The sequence below is a fragment of the Pholis gunnellus genome (genome assembly GCF_910591455.1).
Source record: "Pholis gunnellus genome assembly, chromosome: 23".
Taxonomy (NCBI): domain Eukaryota; kingdom Metazoa; phylum Chordata; class Actinopteri; order Perciformes; family Pholidae; genus Pholis; species Pholis gunnellus.
Window position 1 is genome coordinate 4,701,628 of NC_136550.1, and position 22,248 is coordinate 4,723,875.

Below are 22,248 nucleotides of genomic sequence, written 5' to 3' on the forward strand. Positions count from 1 at the left end.
AAAGTACAATATGTCCCTCTATGGGTGTGGAACGATGCCGGACTCTGCGCTCCAGCTGGCAGGCTTCCAGCTGTGCAGCGCTCTCCGGTAAATCGAAGGGTGGAGGAATCTGTTTCCAGATGTGACAGTGCTTCTGCAGCACTGCTCTCCTCGTATGGAATCTTTCATAATAAACTCTACTGTACTGGTCGGTGTTTACATTCCACCGCAGGCCAACGTGCTCACCGACCAGACACAGTGTGTGGAGCGGACTCTTTGGTTGTTGTCCTCGGTGACTTTAACAGAGGAAACCTCAGCCATGAACTCCCCCAAATACGGACAGGTTATTCAATGCTCAACCAGAGAGGCTGTGACGTCATACATCAGCTTCTGTGAAGACAGCTGATGTACAATCATTCACCAGGGTGAGTTATAAACAATGACAAACCCTGGTTCACAGCTTAACCCAGACAGCTACGGTTGCATAAGGATCGGGCGGTGAGAGAAGCTAAACGACTGTACAAGTGACTCTGCTTCTGTCTGGAGAGGTCTGGGACAGATCACCAGCTACAAGCCTAAAGCCCCCCCCACACACACACACTCCATGAAGGGCCCCCGCCTGGCAAACAAGCTGAACGAGTTTTACTGTCGCGTTGAAAGACAATGGGACACGCCTGACCCCATCCCCCATCCACCAGCTCAGCAGGGGCCCATGCCTCTCAAACACCTATCCCAGTGCCCCCCCCCCCCCCCCCCCCCCCCCCCCCCCCCCCCCCATCATCATGTGGCTCCATCATAACCCAGGACCTCAAGCTGAACATCAGCTCCCACATTATTGCACATATTAATATTTCTCTATTATTAAATTATGTCTTGATTATTGCACTGTGTTTATTTTTAAGCACCATTCACCTGCCAGATTCCTTGTATGCGTCACGTACTTGGCAATAAACAGTTCCGATTCAGATTCTAATAAAGCAGAAGTAGCACAAAATGGAAATACTCGAGTAAAGAACAAATACCACAAATTGTACTGAAGTACAATACTTGAGAAAATGTTGCTGCGGTTTCTTTGTTTGTTTATATTTTTATATCATTAATCTGAATATGGTATGTAATTATAATAACTAAAGCTGTCAATGTAATGGGGTAGAAGTATATAGTCCATAAAATGGAAGTATCTTGTATATTATACTTAAATAGTACTTGAGTAAACATTCTCAGAAACCTTTACTTGATGTAGATGATCAGAAGAAAACATAGTTAAAGTAATATATATAATGTGAGGTTCTTAATGTCTAGTAACACATTTTTTGGGATGGTGGGGTTGAGCTGCAGTATATTATATATTATAGTATTTCTTGATCCTGGGGGGAAAAATCATGGGAATTTTCTGTGAATTTGATTTTACATAATTTTGCAATAAATGGCCGACTCAGCATGTTAATGACTCTGGAAAAAAGAGCTACTCACAAAACCAAACTAAATCACTTGTTAATCCGGAGGTAAAAATGAACTTTGATACCTCGGAGGACGATATAGGTCATCATCAAGCTAGACAAAATAAAGGCTCTATTCCGGTCATTGTTTTCAAAATAAAAGCTCGTATTTGAAAGTCTTACAAGTTCAGATTTAACTTGAAGGGTAATTCTGGATCCTCATAATAATGACCAATAGGTGAATAAATACATGAAAATCTTAATTTAAGATCGACTTACTATGTTTTTTGGGCTCTTTTCAACCCATCTCATGGTCTTCTTCTAGTTCTACTGATGGAGATTGTGACAGTTTTAACACTGTAATTTAACAATATAGAACACAAAGCAGCAATGCAATACGTATACGAGGCCTACTAATTACTGAATACATGATAGACCTATGGCCAACATTGTGCAGGGCTTGCAGTAAAAAAAAAAATATATATATATATATATATATATATATATATATTTGTTTTTATTAGAAATATTTCTTCGCTAGTGAACATTAAAAAAAAACACTCATAATAGTACAGAGATTATTTAAAATGTGTAGATAGAAAAAAAAAGAAGCAAAACGTGAACTTCCGGTTCTGTCCTTACTAACCTGTGTCAAAGTGATGTAGCAGGTTTGTGTTCTCACTGTATCAGCCGCCGTCAGCTGGGAGGAGTTCAGTCCGGCGTGACCACCACAGCCGAGCGACCACCGACCACCTCCGTCCTGCAAACATGGCACTGACCCGTCTGGAAAAGGCTCAGGTATGGCTCGCCAAGGCGGTCATGGGGGTCTTCTACATGCTGTTTCGGCTCCTGTCCCCTCGCGGAGCAGCAGAGGAGTCGTTGAAGAGGAAGCTGCCGCGCGTCATGAACCCTCTGCTCCTCGTGTCAGCGACGCAGCTCGCGAGGAAGATCCGGAGAAAAGAGGTGTGTACCCGGGTCAAACTACCAGACAAGCGCCGCTGGACGGGACGAGATTTAGCCTGGTTAATTGGCTTATAAATGGTCAGATCTCGTCAGTACGATTATTTAATGTCTCACATCCCTGGAGCTCGCTTTTAGCCTTATTACAGCCAATAAGACAGCAGCACCTGTGGAATAAGAACAAGTGTGGCTATTAATACACATTATAAAGTGGACACGATGGTAACAGCTGCTCTATAATGTCCCTGCAGCAGTGTCTTCGGAAAGTTATGTTGAAATGTGAATATCTTCAGTTTTACATATTATAAACAGGTTAATAAAAGGTTAATAAAGAAAACAACCAGCACAATAATGTATAATGCAAAATGCAACCCAGCTGTACGGCCGTGCCTTAACACATGTTAGCAGAGGAACACAACAAGTAACATTATCACTATAAAGGGTCTTCTTTCCCTCTCTTGTCATGAGCTCACCTGGAGGAATGCGCTGTAATAGTTGTATCTAATCCTGACAGCATGTACAGCACCTGTGTAGTCTACCTGTGGTGTTTCTGCAGGTGTCGAGTGTCGAGGTGGTGCGAGCTTACATTGACAGGATCCAGGAAGTCAACCCTTTTCTGAACGCCTTTACTAAAGACAGGCAAGAAAGAATCTTCTGTCATCTGATATGTTTATTGTGCTATAGAGCTGCAACTTTTGAATACAAAAAGTGCTCTTTTTTCCCCACTATTGTAGGACAATGCATAGACAATGAATCTAGAATCAGATAATAAAACAATAGTTTGTTCCAGCCATATTGTGCTCCCATGTTTGTTTTATTAATACATATTCCTCTTTGTTTGGAGCTAAATTATCATTTATCTTTAACTTTTTACCTTTACCCCTCTACAATATGTACTCCATCATCTGTCATATTTGCACTGAAAAGCTGTAATTTGCCACTGTGAATTGTTTCATAATTAAATGGTAAGACCTGCCATGTTTACAGCTTCCACTATGATGCATAATCTTAAAATGAAGACCCCCTTTAAACAGTTATTAAACATAATTGGGTGAAATAATCCTCTGCCCAGGTTCGACAGCGCCCTCCAGGAGGCGACGCAGGTCGACAAGCTGATCGAGGAGGAAACCGGCGGAGAGGAGGTGCTGGAGGATCGCCTGCCTTTACTGGGAGTCCCACTCTCTGTCAAAGAGTCCTTCGCCCTCCAGGGTAACTCCCACAAACACTTTACTTTACTTCACATACATCCAATCACTAGTATCATTTGTACGTAACATGTTGAGGCAGCTTTCTTGACTCTCTTTAGCTTTGATTTCCATCTCGCAGGTATGCCCCTCACCGTCGGTTTGGTCTCCAGGAAAGGAGTCGTGGCCACCGTCGACGCCGCTCCGGTGGCCCAGCTGAAGCGAGCGGGTGCCATCCCGATGGGCGTCACCAACACCAGTGAGCTGTGCATGTGGTGGGAGTCCAACAACCACCTCTACGGCATCACCAACAACCCGTACGACTTCGAGAGGATACCGGGAGGAAGTTCAGGTTAGAAACTGTTCAAACTAAACTGTGAGTTTAAGGCTGCACCACTTTTACACACAGAATCAAAATCTGTTTACATGTTTTGGAGGTAATACTGCTACATGGGAGAAAGTTGAACAAGATCAAGCAGATCCACTCACTTACCTCTCCTCCCTCTCTATTTACGTCCTCTTTCCCCCCCGGCCGGCCTCAGGTGGGGAGGGCAGCATACTGGGAGGAGCAGGCGCAGTCATAGGCATCGGCTCAGACATCGGCGGCAGCATCCGCATGCCCTCTTTCTTCAACGGAATATTTGGCCATAAAACCACACCTGGTAAGAGAAACTAAACGTGAAATGCTTAGTTGTACCTAAATACTAATACTTGTGTTTACAGCTTGTTTTCCGCTGCACCTTTTTATAGTTTAAAGAACACATTACCCCACCGTACTTCACCGTGACTGATGTGTGTCTGTAGGTGTCGTGTCTATTGTGAACCACTACCCTGCTTGCTCCGGCAGACAAGAAGAGTACTGCAGCAGTGGTCCCATGTGCCGCTACGCCGAGGACCTGCTGCCAATGCTGAGGATCATGGCGGGACCCAACGCTCACATGTAGGAGCTCTTATTCGCAGCAGATGCGTCTCTCTTTGCATGTGCAGTTATGATATTGACATAAGAGGCTTTCTGGCATGCAGCCGGTTTTATCAAATTGCTGAGATGCAAATATGGCAATCATCAGGAGACACACACACACAGATCAAATGTCTGAGGTGCCACGTTTGTCTGATTTGCAGTATTTCTTCACACATCTGTATTCAGGTTGTCCTTAGACACAAAGGTTGACCTGAAGAAGCTGCGGTTCTTCACCATCCCCCACGATGGCGGCTCTCCAGCAACGTACCCAGTCAGCAAAGAGCTCATAGAGGTTCAGAGGAAGGTGCGTCTTAACACAGCTTCCTGTCTTTAGCCTGTAACAGGAAAAGGGTTTTCTCAGAGTTCAAATCCTGCCGTGATGTTCTCCAGGTGGTGGAGCGCCTGGAGGCCGACCTCGGCGTGAACGTCCAAGAAGTGCGTTTCCCTGAGCTCCGCTACGGCTTCCAGATCTGGGACGCCTACATGGGTCTTCCTGACAAGGAGGGCAAGGTAGCTCCTCCTCATCCACGTGTGTCTGCACAGAGCAGTGTGTGTGTTTTTAATCATTTTTCAGGTCGTAGAATGAAGGATAACAGAAGATCTAATCAGTGAAAGAAAGCAGGCAGAATAACGGCACCTATTGTCGTCTGCTGCCAAGAAATGCTTCACTAATCTGTTCAGCTGCACAGGCACAGCATGACACACACACACAGGGGCAAACCCGCTTTACTCTTCTAACTGAAAATAAGAAATCCACAGCATGTACACATGTGGTATTACTGCAATTGACAAAACCCTGTGAGATTTATCAGAGGCAGATTATAGTGACACAATGACGTCTGTATTCTGGCTGCTTTCTTCAGATGCACGTCTCTCTTAATATGTTGTGTGTATTAGCTGTTCGCTACTGTTTGAAGTCACTAATGCAGGTTAGTGTCAGCAGCCTGAACCACACGTCTGTTGCTAGGTAGCACTAGCTGCAGCGCTGCTTTGTGTGACTTTGTGAAAGACAACATAACCAAGTGTAAAATGTGTCCTTTCCTTAGCCTCCGCAGCCGTTCGCTGAGCTGATGGGGGAACCAGGACAACCCGCGTGGCCTTTTTGGGAGCTGCTGAAATGGACGATGGGAAAATCAGAGCATACCATAGCTGCTATCGGTAAGAGTGGGTAAAAATACAGTTTATTTTAACTTTAATCACCACCCAAAGACTGCAAAAATCATCAGTTATATGTTAAAACAAAACAAAGAATGAGAAGATAATCCTATTGGCAGTCATGAAGTCTGAAACTGCCGTCATTAGACACATTTTAAACAATAGTGTACTTATGTGTAGCTGTACAACTCATGAGATATGTAGATGTCTTAAATATGCAGCTGCACAAGTTTCCATGAACTCTGTGTGTGTGTGTGTTGTGTTCAGGTTTGGCCCTGATGGAGATGGTCCGCGTTGCCAAACCCTCCGCCTTCCTCACGCAGCAGAAGGAGAAGCTGCAGAAGGAGATGGACGAGCTGCTGGGCACCGACGGGGTTTTTCTTTACCCGTCTCACCCCAGAGTGGCTCCCAAACACCACCACCCGCTCTTCAGGCTGAGCGACTGCGCCTACACAGGTCAGTCCTCGTCAAGAGTGCACACAGGCCGGCCTCGAGTGTTCAGCGCAGCTGTGAAAGAAAGTGCTTCAGTCTTATTTCCTTCCTTCCTTACCTCCAGCTATAATCAACACCCTCGGGCTGCCGGTCACCCAGTGCCCTCTGGGTCTGGGCGAGGAGGGTCTGCCCCTGGGGGTGCAGGTCGGTGCCGGGAAGCTGCAGGACCGCCTGACCCTGGAGGTGGCTCTCTACCTGGAGAAGACGTTCGGAGGCTGGAGGGACCCCGGGGCCAACTAAAAAAAACACACAAAAAAAAACACAACCAAACACTCATATGCAGACAGCGATTACCAAAACCTCCGGACTGGATCGTGGTAATCTGTTCCCTGCCTGGCTGCTTGCCGTAGTACACAAAGAGGCACAATCAGTTTAAATGGAAGAGATGTTTGCACTAATGAGTTGTTCCAATAATATGTTTATGATTTACTCTGTTCAGAGACGATTGCATCATGAGCACAAGCTTTAAAAGAGAGATTTTATATATAAGTGGAAATTGAGCATTAACACACATAACAAGGCTTTTTGTGACTGAATAATCTTAACATGGTGCTAGTGACGGTCAGCTGGGTCCTGTTGTTCTAAGACGTGCGCTCAGTGGAGCGGATGTTTACCTGACTCCATATACACTAAACTAAGTGTGGTCAGAATAATGAAACACCTGTGTGGCTGTGGAGGGTTTAACTACGCAGGAACAACAGTAGACAGATGACACAACCCTAGTTGTGTTTTAATGTGAATGCTGCAGAACAGCAGTTAATCAATAGTGGAGTCTGCTTTATGTTTAATTTCATTAAAAAAAAAAAAAAGTGTGCGAATACTTTCTCTCATTTATGACTTCTCATAACAAAACACTATTTCTGCAGCAGGTCAGGTCAACACTTGGTTGTTCCTTTTTTGGGGGAAATGGAAAAACACAACCTGGCTATTGTTTAACTACAGACTAAAGTTAAACCAGTTCTCACTAAACAAACAGTGTATGTGTATGAAGCGTACACAAACAGGAAATCCGGATAAATTCCCTTAAAGTGAGTAAGACAGAAACATCTCACTGGAATCTGGTGTCACTTTATTTTCTTCCCTTCTTTGAAAAAAAAAAGGATGAAAAAGGGATAAAACATCCACCAGAAGGCTCCAAACAGAACTTGTCAGCATTGAGAACTCAGCGCTTCTTCTTTATTTTTTTGGTCACCTCTACGTCGACATTATTGTTCTTTTGTTAATGTCACAAACCCTCATTCTGTTCTGAAGGGTAGAAGATAGCCTGCGAATGTGACGTTCATACAGAACTCTACAGACGGCCCCGTCCTCCGTTTAGACATGCTTGTAGCTCAAGAGCACAAAATGCTGGAAGGTGACCTGCCGTGAGAATAACTCCTCTGATCAGACTCGTATGAATCTCTGACCACAGCGTTACTCGGGGGGCCGGCGGTGACCTAAAAACTGAAACAATAAAAAGGGGAAACAACCGAACAGAAAGTACAGAACTATTCTTCAAAGACTCCTGCAGTCTGGCGGTGCAGGAACAGGGAGGATCGTTCTCTCCTTGACGACTTCTCGACCGCCGGGTGCTCGATTTGGCCCAAATGTGAATGCAAATACTTTGTAAGCGTGTAAACGTGGGTTCTTTGAAGTGGATAAGAAATTTTGGGTGTGTGTGTACGCGTGTGTGTGTGTGTGTGAGATTATTTTTTGTTGAGAAAGTGAAGCGCCTCAGGAGGTGTTGGTGATGGGTTTGTATTTCTTGAGGCGGGTCCACTGTCCCGTGGAGTAGTTCATTTCAAAGACGGTGTCCACCAGCATGGTGGTGCTGCCGGTGCCGTCGGCTTTGGGCAGGACCTCCGTGTGCTCGCTCAGTTTGATCTGGATGATGTCCCCCTGCTCCGGGCACGGGTTCTCTGCAAGACAGAACGCGGTTGTTATCTGGGAGGATTAGTGTCTCGTCATGCAGGGCGATGTGGTTGTTAACGCCTGACGAGCTGTCCAACTGCACCGACAATCGACGCACAAACTAAAAAACTAAACCCACGTGGCGGACGTCCACTGAGAGTTTGTAATACTGAAATGTCTACGACACAACCTGACCTGCTGTTTAAAGTGAACGCGGTTAGCTCAGGCTCACTTAAGGTGGACCAGCGCCGACAAGCTGCTCCTGAGTTTCGCTCAGTTTTTCTTAATTTTCAAGATTTCTCGGTTAATTATTAACATCCCGAGGGACAAGATGGATTACTTATGCTTGCACATTTTGACAATGTGTGTTAGTCACTCAGTATCAGAAGGGCGTTGTGAGAAAGAGGAGATCAAGTTTACTGGGACAGAAAAAGGCGGTTCTTCTTCTAGTGAGATTACTGCTGTACCTCTGGATCCAGCCATGAAGCCCAGGATCAGGGCCTTCTCTGGTCTGGTGACCTTGTTGGCCGTCTTGAACATCTCCTGGGCCGCGTACATCTGGTCTCTCTGAGGAGCAGTAACAGCAGTAACAGAATTTAGCTAGCTGAGAGGAACACTGAGGAGCTTACATACAGTTACAGTCATACAGAGGAGGAGCTTAAGATAAGATAGACTTTATTGTCCCGAAGGAAATTTGTCTTGGAAACATACATACAGTGTCTGCTGTTAAAACAATACAAGTAACATATTGCATACATACATTACATACACAGACTGTCTGCAGTCCACATACCCGCACACACAGTACCTACTGTACATGCAAAAGACTACCACCAGCCAACAAATACATTTCACACCTGTAGTGTATAGTTAAGATAATAAAAATACAAAAATGAATTTAAGAAAGAAAAAAAAAATCTGTGTTACAGGGGTTAAGCTCTGGCTAGCTTGCCATTTAGGGCTTTGATGGACAAGGGGACAAAGGAGTTCTTAAAGCGGTTGAGCCTGCACTTGGGGACTCTGAAGCGTCTGCCTGAGGGAAGAAGCTGATATTCAGGGTGGAGGACATGAGTGGGGTCTGAGATGATCAAAGACGAAGATTAAACGCTCTCTGTTTCCATCTTACCGTGAGTGATAGATTCTTTTTGGGCTGGGGCTGTGCCGGCATAGGGGTGGGCGTCGTGGTGGGGGTCTGAGGTGTGCTGGGGGGCTGGGTGGGGGTCTCCGGCTGGCTGGCCGTCGCAGCTGCCGGGGGCCCGTTGCTGGCCGGGGTGGAGACCGGCGTGCTGGGGGACGTGGGGGTTGCGGGGTTGGCCGTGTTGCCTGCGTTGTACATGGGCGTTCTCTGTTTGTACTGGCCCGGTAAGGTGGCGGTGGCGCCGGCGCCGGCCGTTGCAGACTCCTCCGGTTGGCGAGCAGACGACTGCAGCGTGTCCCGTCCAGAACCACCGGCGTTGGCTTCAGAGGAGGTTGGTGAAGAAAAGACATTGTGAGTTTGACATGAGGCTCTGCTGACGTTCTCTCTGCCTCTTTGAACTAATAAATGCATGAAAGCATTGCGCCCTGGCTGCATGCCAGCCAACAATACGAAGCTTTGTGGCTTTGTCTCACCTGGCTGGGCCTCGGAGCTGGGAATGTAAGAGGAGGAGGGGACCATGCTGGGTGTGGCGGGGAGGTAGCTCGTCGACGGCAGAGGATTCTCGTTCAACGCCCCGAGTTTCTGAAAAACCAAAAACAGCATTTGTTACGATAGACCCAGAGAAAAGCAGAGCGGGACAGCGAGGAGGGGGGGGGGTGATATGAGAGGAAACGGGAGAAATCCAGAACGTTTGAGTGACGTCAACAATGTGGAGTCAGGCACCTGTGCAGAGACGAGGCCGGCGGCGTAGTCGGGCGTCGTGTTTTCCACCACCGCTGCGGCTGCGGCTTCTTCTTTGGCTGCTTTCTCGACAGCCTCCGTTTCTAAAGCAGAAGAAAACATGAACACACGGACACTCATACATTTCATGGTGGAGCTCTGACACTTGGGCGGATGGAGGGATGGAAATGCATTTACCCAAAGTCTTTCTTCTCCTCTTAGCCTCTCTTCCAGCTCCGACCATATCCAGCTCGGAAATATCTAAAAGCTGAAAAGGACCAAAAAGAAAAAAGCACAATTGTAAGAAAAATTCAAACCTCAAGCACATCAATTATACAAATAACTGTGTGAAATGAAAAATTACCTTGACCCCCCTCTCTTTACGCAGGGGCGTCCGTGCTGGGGCGATAGGCGTGCGGTTACTGGGGGGGAATATACTGGGGGCAGTGGGACTGCGGAACGGGGCCTTGGGAATCCCCTTGAGAGGAGCTGTGACGCAAATATTGACACGCGTATCAGCAATGGTGACACAAGTCAGAATACAAGGTTTCCTGGCCACAGCTGGAATAAGCGATGATGTATGGTACATGGTACATGTGTGTGATGCATCTTTAACTCACTAGTAGTGTCAATCTTTTTGACCAATCCTCTCCCTTTGGCATGAAAAGGCACTCCGGCTGTCTTTTTGAGCTGTTGGGCCGTCTCTGTGGCTGGAAAATAAAAGATAAAGAATGCACCATTGAAGATTCTTGAATTTTACTTTAAGGGGAAACTCAACTACCTCCATGGGAGAGTAAAACTTTTGTAATAATTGAAGTTTCTAACTTACATTTCTGCAGCAGCTCTGCTCTGAGGGTTGCACTCTTGGGCTTCCTCTTCAGCTGGAAATGTTTGACGGGGGGTGTGAGGGGTCCCACCAGAGTGGTTAACGCACTCTTGTTCAGGTACTGGCACTCCAGAGGAAGCATGGCAGAGGCCTCGCACTCGCCCACTGGGGAGGGGAGGAGAGGAGATTAACCGGCTATTTACCACAGGACAGATTACTACAGAGTACGTCATATCTCCGTCTGTGGCTGCTTCAACACTCACTTCACAACCCGACAATCAGCATATATGTAATGTTCGGGAAATACATCACTTGCTAACGGTATATGCACCACAGAGACGCATCCTCCTACCTTTCTCCCTGAGCTCTCCAAGAATATCCTGCACATTTGGATTCTGCTCCTCCAGGTCCAGATTGAGAGAGCCGGTCTCTGGGAAGGACTTGAGGATGTCGGCGACCATCAGCACCCACGGCTCTGAATCCACCGTAGCCAGCTGGATGATCTCCGACAGCGCCTCCTTCATCTGGGGAGAAGAAGACGACGGTGTTAGTGAAACCACTTTAAGTAACAAAAGAGAACGTCTTATGCTGCCTGAGAACAACTTATGACTGTTTAACTAACTATGTTTGTCCCATTTGCTTATTTTCTTTTAATATTTTTTATCTTTAAGTTCAGTTGTTTGCAATTTGAAGGTGTCACCTTCATCTCTGTGATGGACCTTACAGGTTTAATAGTGAAGAGACTAATTAGCAGAATAATCAACAATGAAAACAACTATTTATTGCTGCCCTCATGTCAAGTAGTTTAAATTAGCTCCACTTTGAGCAGCTACAACACAGTAAATAATCAGTAATACATAAAACAATATATATAACTCTCCGATTAGGAACAAGTCAAGTTGTTTTATCTTTATTATTAATATACATACATTTCTGTGTAACACTTGTGCACTGTGCAGAGCTTTTACTTGTAATTACAACGAGGTTCTACTGCTTTAACTAATTACAGACTAATAACATCTCAGAGCAGATAAGACTTTAGTTTGTTTATAACAAACTGTCTGAATATGCATGAATATTACGATAAGATAATCGTGATATCTACATACAGTGTATTCGTTGTGTTGCACAGTGTATTTATATTGCACAATGTTGCGTGTGGTCTACTGGGAGCAGTTGTGCATTATGACGGGTTTTAGATATGCTGGTACCGCCCTCCAGCTCAGTCAGCTAGCTGTGCCCATCCCACCATAATGTCTGCGGGAGAACCTAGAGGCTAATGTTTCCTGGTGTACACCGCCGCTGAGAAAACGTCTGTGTGTTAACCTCAAGTAGTTAGTCGTATAGCTACATATATATAATTCGTATAGATGCTGTTCTCCACAAACCGAGGTAAAAAAAAGCCAGGACCAGTCGCAGGAATAACAGCGGCTTTGTGTTTCTTGTATTTGAGGTATTAGCCTTTTTTAGCTGTCGTGCTAACAGCTAAGCTAACCCACCTCGTCAACGGTCCGCCGGGGGAGATGCAGCATCCCGAGCAGAAGCTTCAGCTTCACCGGCGGCGATAAGCTGGAGAAGCACAGCCGTATGTTGTCTATCACCGACACGGTGAGGAGGGAAGCGATGCTGGGAGGCGTCCACAGCTCGTCCGTGGATCCCAATTTGTTGTGAAGCCACAGTCCCGTGTCGCTGTCCTTCATCGACGCCATCTTGGAAAAAGAAGTGTTTTTTTAGTTCGGGCATTTTAACGGGCTACCTAAAGACAACAGTTAGGACCCCGCCCAGTATGCAGAAGGTCGGGTCATTTGAAAACATTGAGCCATAATAAAAGAAATGTAAAAAAAAAAAAAAATAGGTATAATTCACATTTTATGTTTTGTTTGTCCATATGTTTTATGTTTTGTTTGTCCATATGTTTGTTTTTAATAAAGTGAAAGAAGGGTGAATTTGACTTTACAAATGTAACTGCGTGGGTAAATTAACTGACAGAAAGATGCACTTTATAAACTGATCCTATGTTTGGTATGTTAAATCATCAAGTACACTATTTGACAGCAAATGGAAATACAAAAGCAAAGTACAGCACTTGATTAAATGTACTTATTTACTTCCCACATTTGATAATAAGCTGGTCACAAATCCATAGTCTGTTTTAGTTTCACTTTTGTCGAGGCCTTTATTTTGAACGTTTAAACCGGAAGTCTTGACTCTGGTCCCCGAAAGCAAATGTTACGCGAGCCACACGCATGCGCACTGCCTTACACTACATTAAACAATCCTAGGTGGGCATCTTGCGCTGATCTGCGCGTACGGAAAAATATCATCGACCGATTCACGGTAGGTTGACATGCAGCTTGTAAAATAAACTAATTAGCCTCCTTCAAATGTATTTTGAAATAAAATACACATTTTTAACAATACAAACGGGAGTGTTTTCTGAACAAAGCCTGTGGGATTCTGTTATTCCTTTAATTTGCGGTCGACTCGGACATTTTTCCGTTGTTGTGTTTAAACACACACATCCGCACATTTTGTTTCTAATTCCTCAAAGGTAATTGACCGCATCACCACCATGGCGTCCGGTGCATATCTCCAGGCAGCGGTGCTCCTTCTGGCGGTGCAGCTCCTCTGTCTCCGTGCAGCCGATGCGGATCAGGACGCTGGGACTGTCATCCCTGCAGAAAGTAGGTGGATTTAAATGTGACATTTGTTTTTTTTTGCATGTTCAGTGCAGTGTTTTTTTCTGCCACAGTAGATGTGTTCCTAGTCTAATGATAGCAGGTCCCCACAGAGATAGTGGGAATTGTAGGTCACCCTAACTGGGTGTATGCATCACAACATGAAAAATGGGCCCGCTCTGCTGCTGTGCGACCCATTTTATCATCTCCACTGGGTTCAAACAATGTGAAGGAGTAAAGGACACATCCGTATGATTTGGTACTGCAGCCACCATTGGTGAAGATTGGAAATTTGACCAGGGACAGTTTTAATTACTTTTATCAAGATGGAAATATGACATATTAGTAGATCTCCCTTAAAATGAATACAAATCTATAAATAGCTCCTTAAAGCAAGACTTTGCACATTTAAAAAAAAAAGAGAGAAATGACACAATAATAGCAACGTATTCAAGATGTCACTGACTTAATGACCTGATGTGAGTCTCTTTATGTCCAGGTCGCCCATGCGTGGACTGTCATGCGTTTGAGTTTATGCAGAGGGCACTGCAAGATCTAAAGAAGACCGCGTTCAACCTCGATGCCCGGGTAGGTGACGTCTTCTTCTCCTTGTGTTATTCCCTTCTCGTGGTTCAAGCTGGAGAGACTTTTCACCTCCAAGGCTTTAAGTGTTAAAACGCTCATGATGAGTGTTTCATAGAACAATAAGTCTGCGATAATGATCATTGTTTTTTTTAAGATGATGGCTGGTTATTGGAGTCGTTTTACATACATGGTATTTAACGTGATCTTATGTGGGAGGTTTCACAAGGAAGTTAGGTTCTTCACAAAAGTATTACGAGTTATAAAAAGTGTTATTTTCTTTATTTATATAAATGTATCTAGCAAATAATAAATTAATAACAAAAAAAGCAACATAAGTGTCTCCATTGTAACAGACCCAGTAATCATTATAGAAATTAATTTCCTTATTAATAGAGACCTGATACTTTGTTGATTAATATTATATTACATTAACTGTTCAATGTCAACAATGAACCTTTAAAGTCAATAATGTTTTATTGCATCTTTACCACTAAGAGCACTGCATTTTACTGCATCATCTTTCACTGATGATTAGATTTGAATTATCTGCAAATAAAAACAGCTAAATAATTGTACTACCCCAAAAATACAGCCTTGAGTCGTGTCTGCTGTGTTACTTGTGAGCTGTTTGAACATGTTGTTGTTGTTGTTGTTGCAGACGGAGACGCTGGTGCTGAGGGCCGAGAGGAGGGCTCTGTGTGACTGTATGCCCACCAACTCACTGCGCTGATCACCCCCCCCCCCGACACAGAACCCCGATCCAAACCTCTACTCGTGTGCAGCGATTGTCATCTTAACTTATTCAACGCATTAGGCACTTTATTTTACTTTCTCTCATATCACTGTTTGAGTGACGCTTTGGGTTTGGACGTCACGCATCAGGCGATTGTTGTTTTAGCCTTATTCAAGACGACTTTTATACCACTGATGTCTGATTGTTTTCATCGCCAACGGGGAGTCGGGTCGGTCCTCATCCGTCTCCCATTTTAAGCATAAACTATTTTTTTGTACTTTTTAGTATTTGACTGTATAATGTAGATACAGTAGAATGCATCGATACATTTCCTTGTTGTATGAGATTAATGTTTACAACGATTATACACATCAAACTGTAGCATCACATGGGATTTATTTCACTGCTCAGAATATTTAACCGTTTTAAACTGATTTTCAGGCTTCTTTCTCCAAAAGTAAAAAAAAAAAAAAGCGTTGGGTAACTTATTAAAGATTATTTTCTTTGTGATAACCGTAAAGACTTTTCCTTGTAAACAAATCAGCAGAAAGAAATTCAAACAAATATTTTAATAGTTTTCTTTTAAGGCGGAAAAAGCCTTACTTGTAGATCTTGATTTAGCGCAGCACTGTAGCATGAATTTACAGCACTTTTTGTTAACCTACCGTTCACGTAGACTGTATGTATAGATTCTGTAAATGTGCACAGGTCGTATCTGTCTGACGGAGGTGTGTATGCAAGAAGATAGATGAACGATTTAGTATCCAATGAAGCGAAGGGGGGGGGGGGGGGGTTGAGAGAATGCTGGCTGCAGCAGGGGACACGGAGATAGAAATAATAATCGTCTTATTGTTGCTCGTTCATGAACAGTGTTCTCTGTTAACAATATGTCACACAACACCCAGATTATTGTCTTAATGTTGTTCCGATCAATAAAAACAATGAATGATCTGCAGTGTGTGTTATTTTCTCTGGCTGGGATCATTCTCACAGATCATGAACTGGAATAAAGATGCAGGTTGTGGGTTTGTGTTAATAAAGACACAAATTCATAAATTCAAACAGTGTTTACGTCGGTCTGCTGGTGTAGCAACTAGAGATTCATCTGCATATTATTATTCTTGATTCATCTATTTAATGGCTTGTTCCATAAAATAGACAAAGATATTTAGTTCATTCACTGTTATGAATCTTATTTCCTCGTGTTATCAATGATAATATTACGACCTGCGCCCATACACACAAACACAATATATTAAAACCTCACAACCTACATGTATGTTGACATATATAAGTGTATGAGTTGTAGATAAAAAACTAAAATCCAATTAATCATTTAAGTCATTTTTTGAAAAGCATTAAATACTCTCTGGTCCCAGCTGTGTGAGAATTTGCTAAATGATAAATCTTTTGAGTTTTGGACAAAACAAAACCTCTTAAAATGTCACATTGACTTTTTTTCTCTTCCTTGACATTCGATACTAAAACATTCATCCAATAAACAAATCTGACGGATTCATTGACGAGGAAAACAACACATTCGTACACTAAAATAAAGTATCAAGTGTTATTTAAAGAGTTGGGAATGAAAGCAGGTTGTATACTGAGAAGGTAGGGCTCCTCTTCTGTTCATATTTGACACAGGTTATGTTTTAATATGTGTCCAACACTCTGTAAGAGCAACACCTTGAATAACACCGTTCATTTATTGAAGGAGCTCGCCTGCAGAGTGTGTGTGTGTGTGTGTGCTGCGAGTTACATAAGTGATGTTTTGCTGTTTTAGCTGACCTCATCCCCTTCCACACATACACACACATTTATTTACAACAGGGATTACAGCATGGGTGGGGGGGGGGGGGGGGGGGGGGGAATAAAAAAACCTGCACTACCCGTATCTACACCAGCAGGAGGAGCCCAAAGTAAAGGCATGCAGCCAGCTGTGTCGCAGCAATGCAGCACTCTCCACACTCCGAACTTCCCCCGTGGCTGTAAATGCAGAATGGGGTGAAATACTGAAGGGAAGCTGAGGCGCTACATTGGCCGCTGAAGCGCCTGCAGTGACCTGGCAGGGATCTGAGCCCCCAGAGGCTCCGCCGTGTACCGCCAGAGCTGGAGAGGCAAAGCCCCTCATACTGCACCACAAGTGCACAAAGCAACCTGATTACACGGGACACTACAGTGCTGTTTGCTGAGGCAGCTTTAATAAACCGACCAGACTTTTTACTGGTGTTGAGGTGGGACGGAGAGGGTTGAGTATGCCGGGACACCGAGTATACGCTGAATCACTCTGAAGAATCCTTGTTGTCAAGCAGCCTCCACTTTCTTCCTCCCTCACTCCCTCTCCCACTCACTCACTCACTCACTGGCTCCTTCTCTCTACAGACGCCTTTCCACTTTCCTTTCATCTGCTCCTGGAGAAGCTCACTGAATCGGCTCACCCGACTGTGGGACTTATTTGACACCGCAGAAGGCAAACCCCCCAAGCCATTTACACTCTTATTTTGAGTTTTAGTTAACTATTTGAACTCTTCATAGAGGACCTTTATCTAATTGAACTGTTTGTTGATGACCTTTAGCCAACTACAACAGTTCAGACTTCTCTGTATGCTTGTTTCTGACCTCAGCGTGAAAGAGCAGAGCAGACGGGGATGGAGCCGGCTATGTGATACCAACATGTCGTACTGAGGGTGACCTTGTGGTATTTCGACAAATAATCCACCAAGTGGCCACCTGATGGCTCAAGTAACATCCCTTTTGGGATAATGTGTAGAATGGTCCCCCGAGACTCGATGCCAGACGACCTATGTCGACCGTAACCGCTTGACGTCAACGCCTAACCTCAACCAACCTGCGAGAGTTTAGCAAAATCCAGGGCCGCCATCTAGACCTGCATCAGACATCTTGATATTGTCCCATATTAGTGGACGGGATACCTCAGATCCTGAGCTCTGGTTATTTCTTTCAGTCAAGATATTTAGATGTAGCTGCCGATTCACGGACCGTCTTTTTGGTCTGTGAAGGAAAACAAACGTAAAGTACGAGCAAATAACGCAAGTTGTAGCAGAGATTAGTCCTAACATTGGTCATCGCAAAACGAGATGCTAAAAAATGAGATGCTAAAAAACAAAGACCAGCAGCTGGTGTGAGATGAAACTGTGAAAGAAATAAAGCTGTTCACCAGCTGGTGACGCCTCCGATGAGGAAATAACACTAAAAACAAACCCCACACGATTCAGTCACCACTGGATGACGATTAGATCAACACGTCACCCCTTCGGCCTGGGAGATGTCCACTATCAGGAATTAATGGGAGGCCTGACGCACATGCTAATTCATGCACTTACCGGTATATGATTCAGAAATTGTCAAAACGTGACTCAATCCCCTGCAGATGTTAATGCGAGTTAGTCTCAGAGTTTGAGGAACTTCCTGAGCTGTGAATATTCTCAGTCTTCTTCATATATTTGTATTAACAAAGTACTGAGTCTTAAACACATCTGGAGTCACAGCTAATATTCCGGTATTCGCCCCTTGTTCTAATTATGTGCTGAGAATTTAAACTCTGTGTGTGAGAGATGCACACATTTAAAAGTTGTGTAACCGCTTTCATTCAGTGCATCTCGGTGTCGATGGCCTGCAGCTCCATACCGGCGCTCTGTTCAGTGGGAGGCAACAAGAGGACGCTAGAGAATTTGCCAATGTTAGCAGGGCACCATGAATAAGTGATGCGCGTGATAATACATTCATTATGGAGATGAATATATTTGAGCTGGCCCACTATAGATAACTGATTACCTATAGATCACAAAGGTTAACAATTAAGAATGTTACGGACTTCATTTGGGGAGAAATACGTGTTGGGAAAAGATTCACAAACACTTTTCTGACAAAGTGTCACGAAAAGCTGAATGTTTTAAGCTGTTAAAATAAGATATATTACAGGGCCATTGTATTGTATTGCGTTTAATGTAAACTCAATACTGTAATAACTCTATAATAACGTTATTTACTTATAGTACAGCTCTCATCCGTGTTTAAAACCACAGCAGTCTCGACCCAACGCTCAGGGCGAAGAGGTGAACTTCTTTTATTTTAGTGCTTCTGCAGAAGTCATTATTACTTCTAGTGAAACTTCTGCTGCTACTTCTTTTAGTGCATCTATAACTGGTTGTAAACTGCTGTTCATAAAGCCTTTAACTGGTTGTATTGCTTTGTGAACACTACTAAATCCCTTCCTTTAAAATCACAGTATTAAAAGAAGTCTGTGCCAGATAGTAACTGTAGTGGTGCCTACAACTATTCCATTTTTGTGTTTCCTGTATCTAAACTCTGTGTAAACTCTGAGTTAAACCTCCTTTCCCACCCTAAAGGCAAGAAACTCCTCATCCTTTAACAACAGGCCGTATTCATGAGACATCTTGATGCTGACATCATCCATCGCAACGAGGTCAAAGGGAGTTCCTCCCATTAGTCAGGGTTCTAGCTTCATGTGTGGGTCTAGAGAGAAAAACGATTAACCGTGAACTAGAGAGCCTATTGGTGGAATAACTGGTGGTAGAAAAACAACTCATGAACGGCCTCAGATCTAACGCCTCCATTTCGTTGGAAACCACTTCAGGTTCCAGTTTTGTGCTTCAGACCTGCGACCACAAGAGGGAGACAGACCTCACACACACACACACACACACACACACACACACACACACACACACACACACACACACACACACACACACACACACACACACACACACACACACACACACACACACAAGCACGCACGCACGCACACACACTTCGTCTCTCTTCCACATCTGAATCTGTGCCTAAATGTGGAAGAAGAGAGATCTAAATAAGCTATTTAGTAAAGACTAAATAGCTTATTGCCTCGAGGCCTTTACACAGCGGGCGTAAAATACTCGCCTGTGAGTATTAAATGTTTGTGGCTTTTACTGTGAAAGGTAAGAACATAAGTGGTGGTTGTGGTCTGCTGCATTTGTCAAGGTTAAAGGAGTAATAAAGTTTCACTTCAACTCGCTCCACACGACATAGTTGGAAAAATCAACAGTGTTCCGGAAAAAATAAATGTTGCTCTTTCGCTGCTTAATATTCGCGTTCTGTGTATTCATGACACAAACGGTTGGAAAAAATATATCGACGTGTAAATCACTATTATAATTTCTGAGGAAACTGTACTTGCAATTGTATATACAAAATAAACTGTATGATCAGTTGTTACAGATTAAACTATTATTAGTTCCACTCTCTGATCAGCTGCAACAAGGCATTAGTAATAATAAGACTATTTAACACACGTAATAATGGAGTACCGTGCATGAGTATTTTGACTTTTTTTGGATATCTTTCTGGTAATATCTCTATACTTTTACTTACTACTTTTTGTATACTTTTACTTGTAATGGAGTAATGTTTCTTTTATCAAGGAGAGTACTTCTTCCACTACTGTGTACAACACTGTAGCAATGCAAGTGAAACTAAACATTATGACTACAGCATTATGATGTATAATAAAAGAGGAACCGAATGAATGTAATATCTATATATCTTGCATTAGAGACGGTATCTTGCCGCCCAGTCGCTGAAAAGGGTCGAGAGGTCACGGCAGGAGCAGAGGAAGGAGAGTAAACAGTGGCATGATGAACTTTAGAGAGAAGGGGGGGGGGGGGGTCCCTCTACTGCAGGAAATCTCAAAGTGTCAGAGGTCACGCTAAAGTTTAATAGAACAATATGTGGGGCTCTGTTCATGTGGAGAATAACTGATGTACACTGAGCAACTAGAGTATTAAATACTGTAGTACACAAGACTTCTGGACTCATTTACGCATGTTGTGTAATTATTTTCTCGGGTGAAGAAAGAACATAACTGCTGGTGTAATTTGTTTTCCCTTGTAATTTATATAACATACTGTGATTTACCTACACTGTAGAAAAATACATCAGCCACGATGCTTTAAGCTGAATTATTAGCAGACACAGAGCGAGCAACACCACGCCGACATTGGACGGCACCATCTCGGCAGACATGACGGACGAGTGTGTGTCATGTGTCGATGCCAGCTCTGCACAAATAACACAATAAGACTGCCAACGCTGCACTTTTAAGCTTGACATCTTTTGGCATCCTTGTCATCTGCAAACCCCATGTGACCAATCTATGGAGACCTTCTCAGACTGCCAAGTCTCCCAATTGGAGAGAATATATATATATATAGATAATTTCTTTAATAATTCTATTATTTGCTTTTCATCCTCGAAAATGAGATGTTTTTAAAACTTTGCCGTTTGTGTTCTCTTGGTTGCGACATTACCGACAGCACCTGAAGGCTGCACTGCCAGGAGTCAATCACAAAGTGAACACTGCGCATGCTCCCGGAGCATCTTCCCACTGCTCGGCATGGTGAGATCCGCTGCAGAGCAGGTGCTGACGCGCAGAAAACAGTCTTTTCGACGCATTTTTGCAGAGCAAATGTCCGGGCTGAGCAGAGTGTGTGATGACTTTTCAACTCTGCAGGTTATCACCTGACCTCCCCCTCCTCCTCCCCCGACGGCGGCCCTATGGTGGGAGGAAGAGGAGGAGGAGGAGGGAGTGGGGGTGGATGCAGCCTTATCAATAGCAGGTTGCCTCAGAAGATCCGGTTCGAACTAGTTCTGCTCGGCTACGTATGCGACTGTGGCTCTGCCCGGTGATCCACACTTCCACAAAGAATCACAAAATATGCTTTTAAATGTTTCGGACTTAATATTAAAAACATGAACTCTTGTTTTCTTAATTACGCTGCCAATGACATATTTATTGCATAACATTGAAGGGATTTCACCATGTGGCAGTGCGTAATAACGAGGCTGCAGACGTTATTGGAATAATTGTATTTGTTACTAATATGAACACATGGTCTAACCATTGCATCCTTATGTATATTATCACCGTCTTTGACTGGTGGTGAAACTATTGACATTACCTGTAAATGTCAACAGTTGCCTCGTCATTATATCGAAGCTGTCACAAATCACAGCAGCACTTTTGTTCATGAGACCTTAAATGTATAACAGTCGCGGTTGATTACAGGGAGTGTCGGGGGGGGGGGACACAACAACAACAAAGGGTCGGATGCAGCATCATATCGCCGCCACGGTCGCGCGTAAAAGCCGCTATTGTCGTCGCTGGAGCTCCAGCGAACGGTGCAGGTCGCCGAACAAATGGGCTAAATGTGGGGGGGCTGAAGATGCGCAGCAAAAGGCGAGATATAATCTCCATGTGGAGACTGGCGTGGGACGGGAGCAGGGTGACAAAGCATAGGGAAGCCGCGGAGGAATCACTGCAGTGCAGCAGAGACTGTCAGTCAACACGCAGAGGAGGCTGCCCACCAGACCGCTGGTGCGCCCCGCAGACATTAGCGCAACTACCAGCTGAATTTAACCAAAAAAAAACTCGTTTTAATGTCGATTCATATCAGGGTATGCATCTTGATGTCTGGATCTTTTCCACC

At 44.1% G+C, this 22,248-nt stretch overlaps 3 protein-coding genes across 4 annotated transcripts; 2 read left to right on the forward strand and 1 right to left on the reverse strand.

The window, feature by feature from the left end:
* Window positions 1–2,093: 2,093 nt before the first annotated feature.
* faah2b (fatty acid amide hydrolase 2b) lies at window positions 2,094–7,057 on the forward strand. Of its 2 annotated transcripts, none has more exons than XM_079185118.1 (11): window positions 2,094–2,381; window positions 2,935–3,017; window positions 3,451–3,587; window positions 3,705–3,914; window positions 4,105–4,224; window positions 4,367–4,502; window positions 4,710–4,827; window positions 4,914–5,033; window positions 5,570–5,687; window positions 5,946–6,134; window positions 6,235–7,057. In XM_079185118.1, the coding sequence occupies exons 1-11, from the start codon at window positions 2,187–2,189 to the stop codon at window positions 6,408–6,410; spliced, it is 1,602 nt and encodes a 533-aa protein (XP_079041244.1). In that variant the 5' UTR covers window positions 2,094–2,186; the 3' UTR covers window positions 6,411–7,057. The 2 variants fall into 2 exon arrangements, with proteins under 2 accessions (XP_079041244.1, XP_079041245.1); XM_079185119.1 differs by having other exon boundaries at window positions 5,570–5,681.
* Window positions 7,058–7,225: 168 nt separating this feature from the next.
* On the reverse strand, window positions 7,226–12,711 carry nelfa (negative elongation factor complex member A). The gene is made up of 11 exons (XM_079184736.1): window positions 12,244–12,711; window positions 11,097–11,268; window positions 10,748–10,909; window positions 10,539–10,628; window positions 10,283–10,407; window positions 10,117–10,186; window positions 9,922–10,022; window positions 9,672–9,780; window positions 9,187–9,518; window positions 8,528–8,627; window positions 7,226–8,068 (listed from the first exon to the last, which is right to left on the reverse strand). The coding sequence occupies exons 1-11, from the start codon at window positions 12,451–12,453 to the stop codon at window positions 7,884–7,886; spliced, it is 1,656 nt and encodes a 551-aa protein (XP_079040862.1). The 5' UTR covers window positions 12,454–12,711; the 3' UTR covers window positions 7,226–7,883.
* Window positions 12,712–12,857: 146 nt separating this feature from the next.
* nicol1 (NELL2 interacting cell ontogeny regulator 1) lies at window positions 12,858–15,526 on the forward strand. The gene is made up of 4 exons (XM_079184429.1): window positions 12,858–13,081; window positions 13,296–13,428; window positions 13,922–14,010; window positions 14,666–15,526. Exons 1-4 carry the CDS (start codon window positions 12,971–12,973, stop codon window positions 14,735–14,737), a joined length of 405 nt encoding a protein of 134 aa, XP_079040555.1. The 5' UTR covers window positions 12,858–12,970; the 3' UTR covers window positions 14,738–15,526.
* Window positions 15,527–22,248: the final 6,722 nt, after the last annotated feature.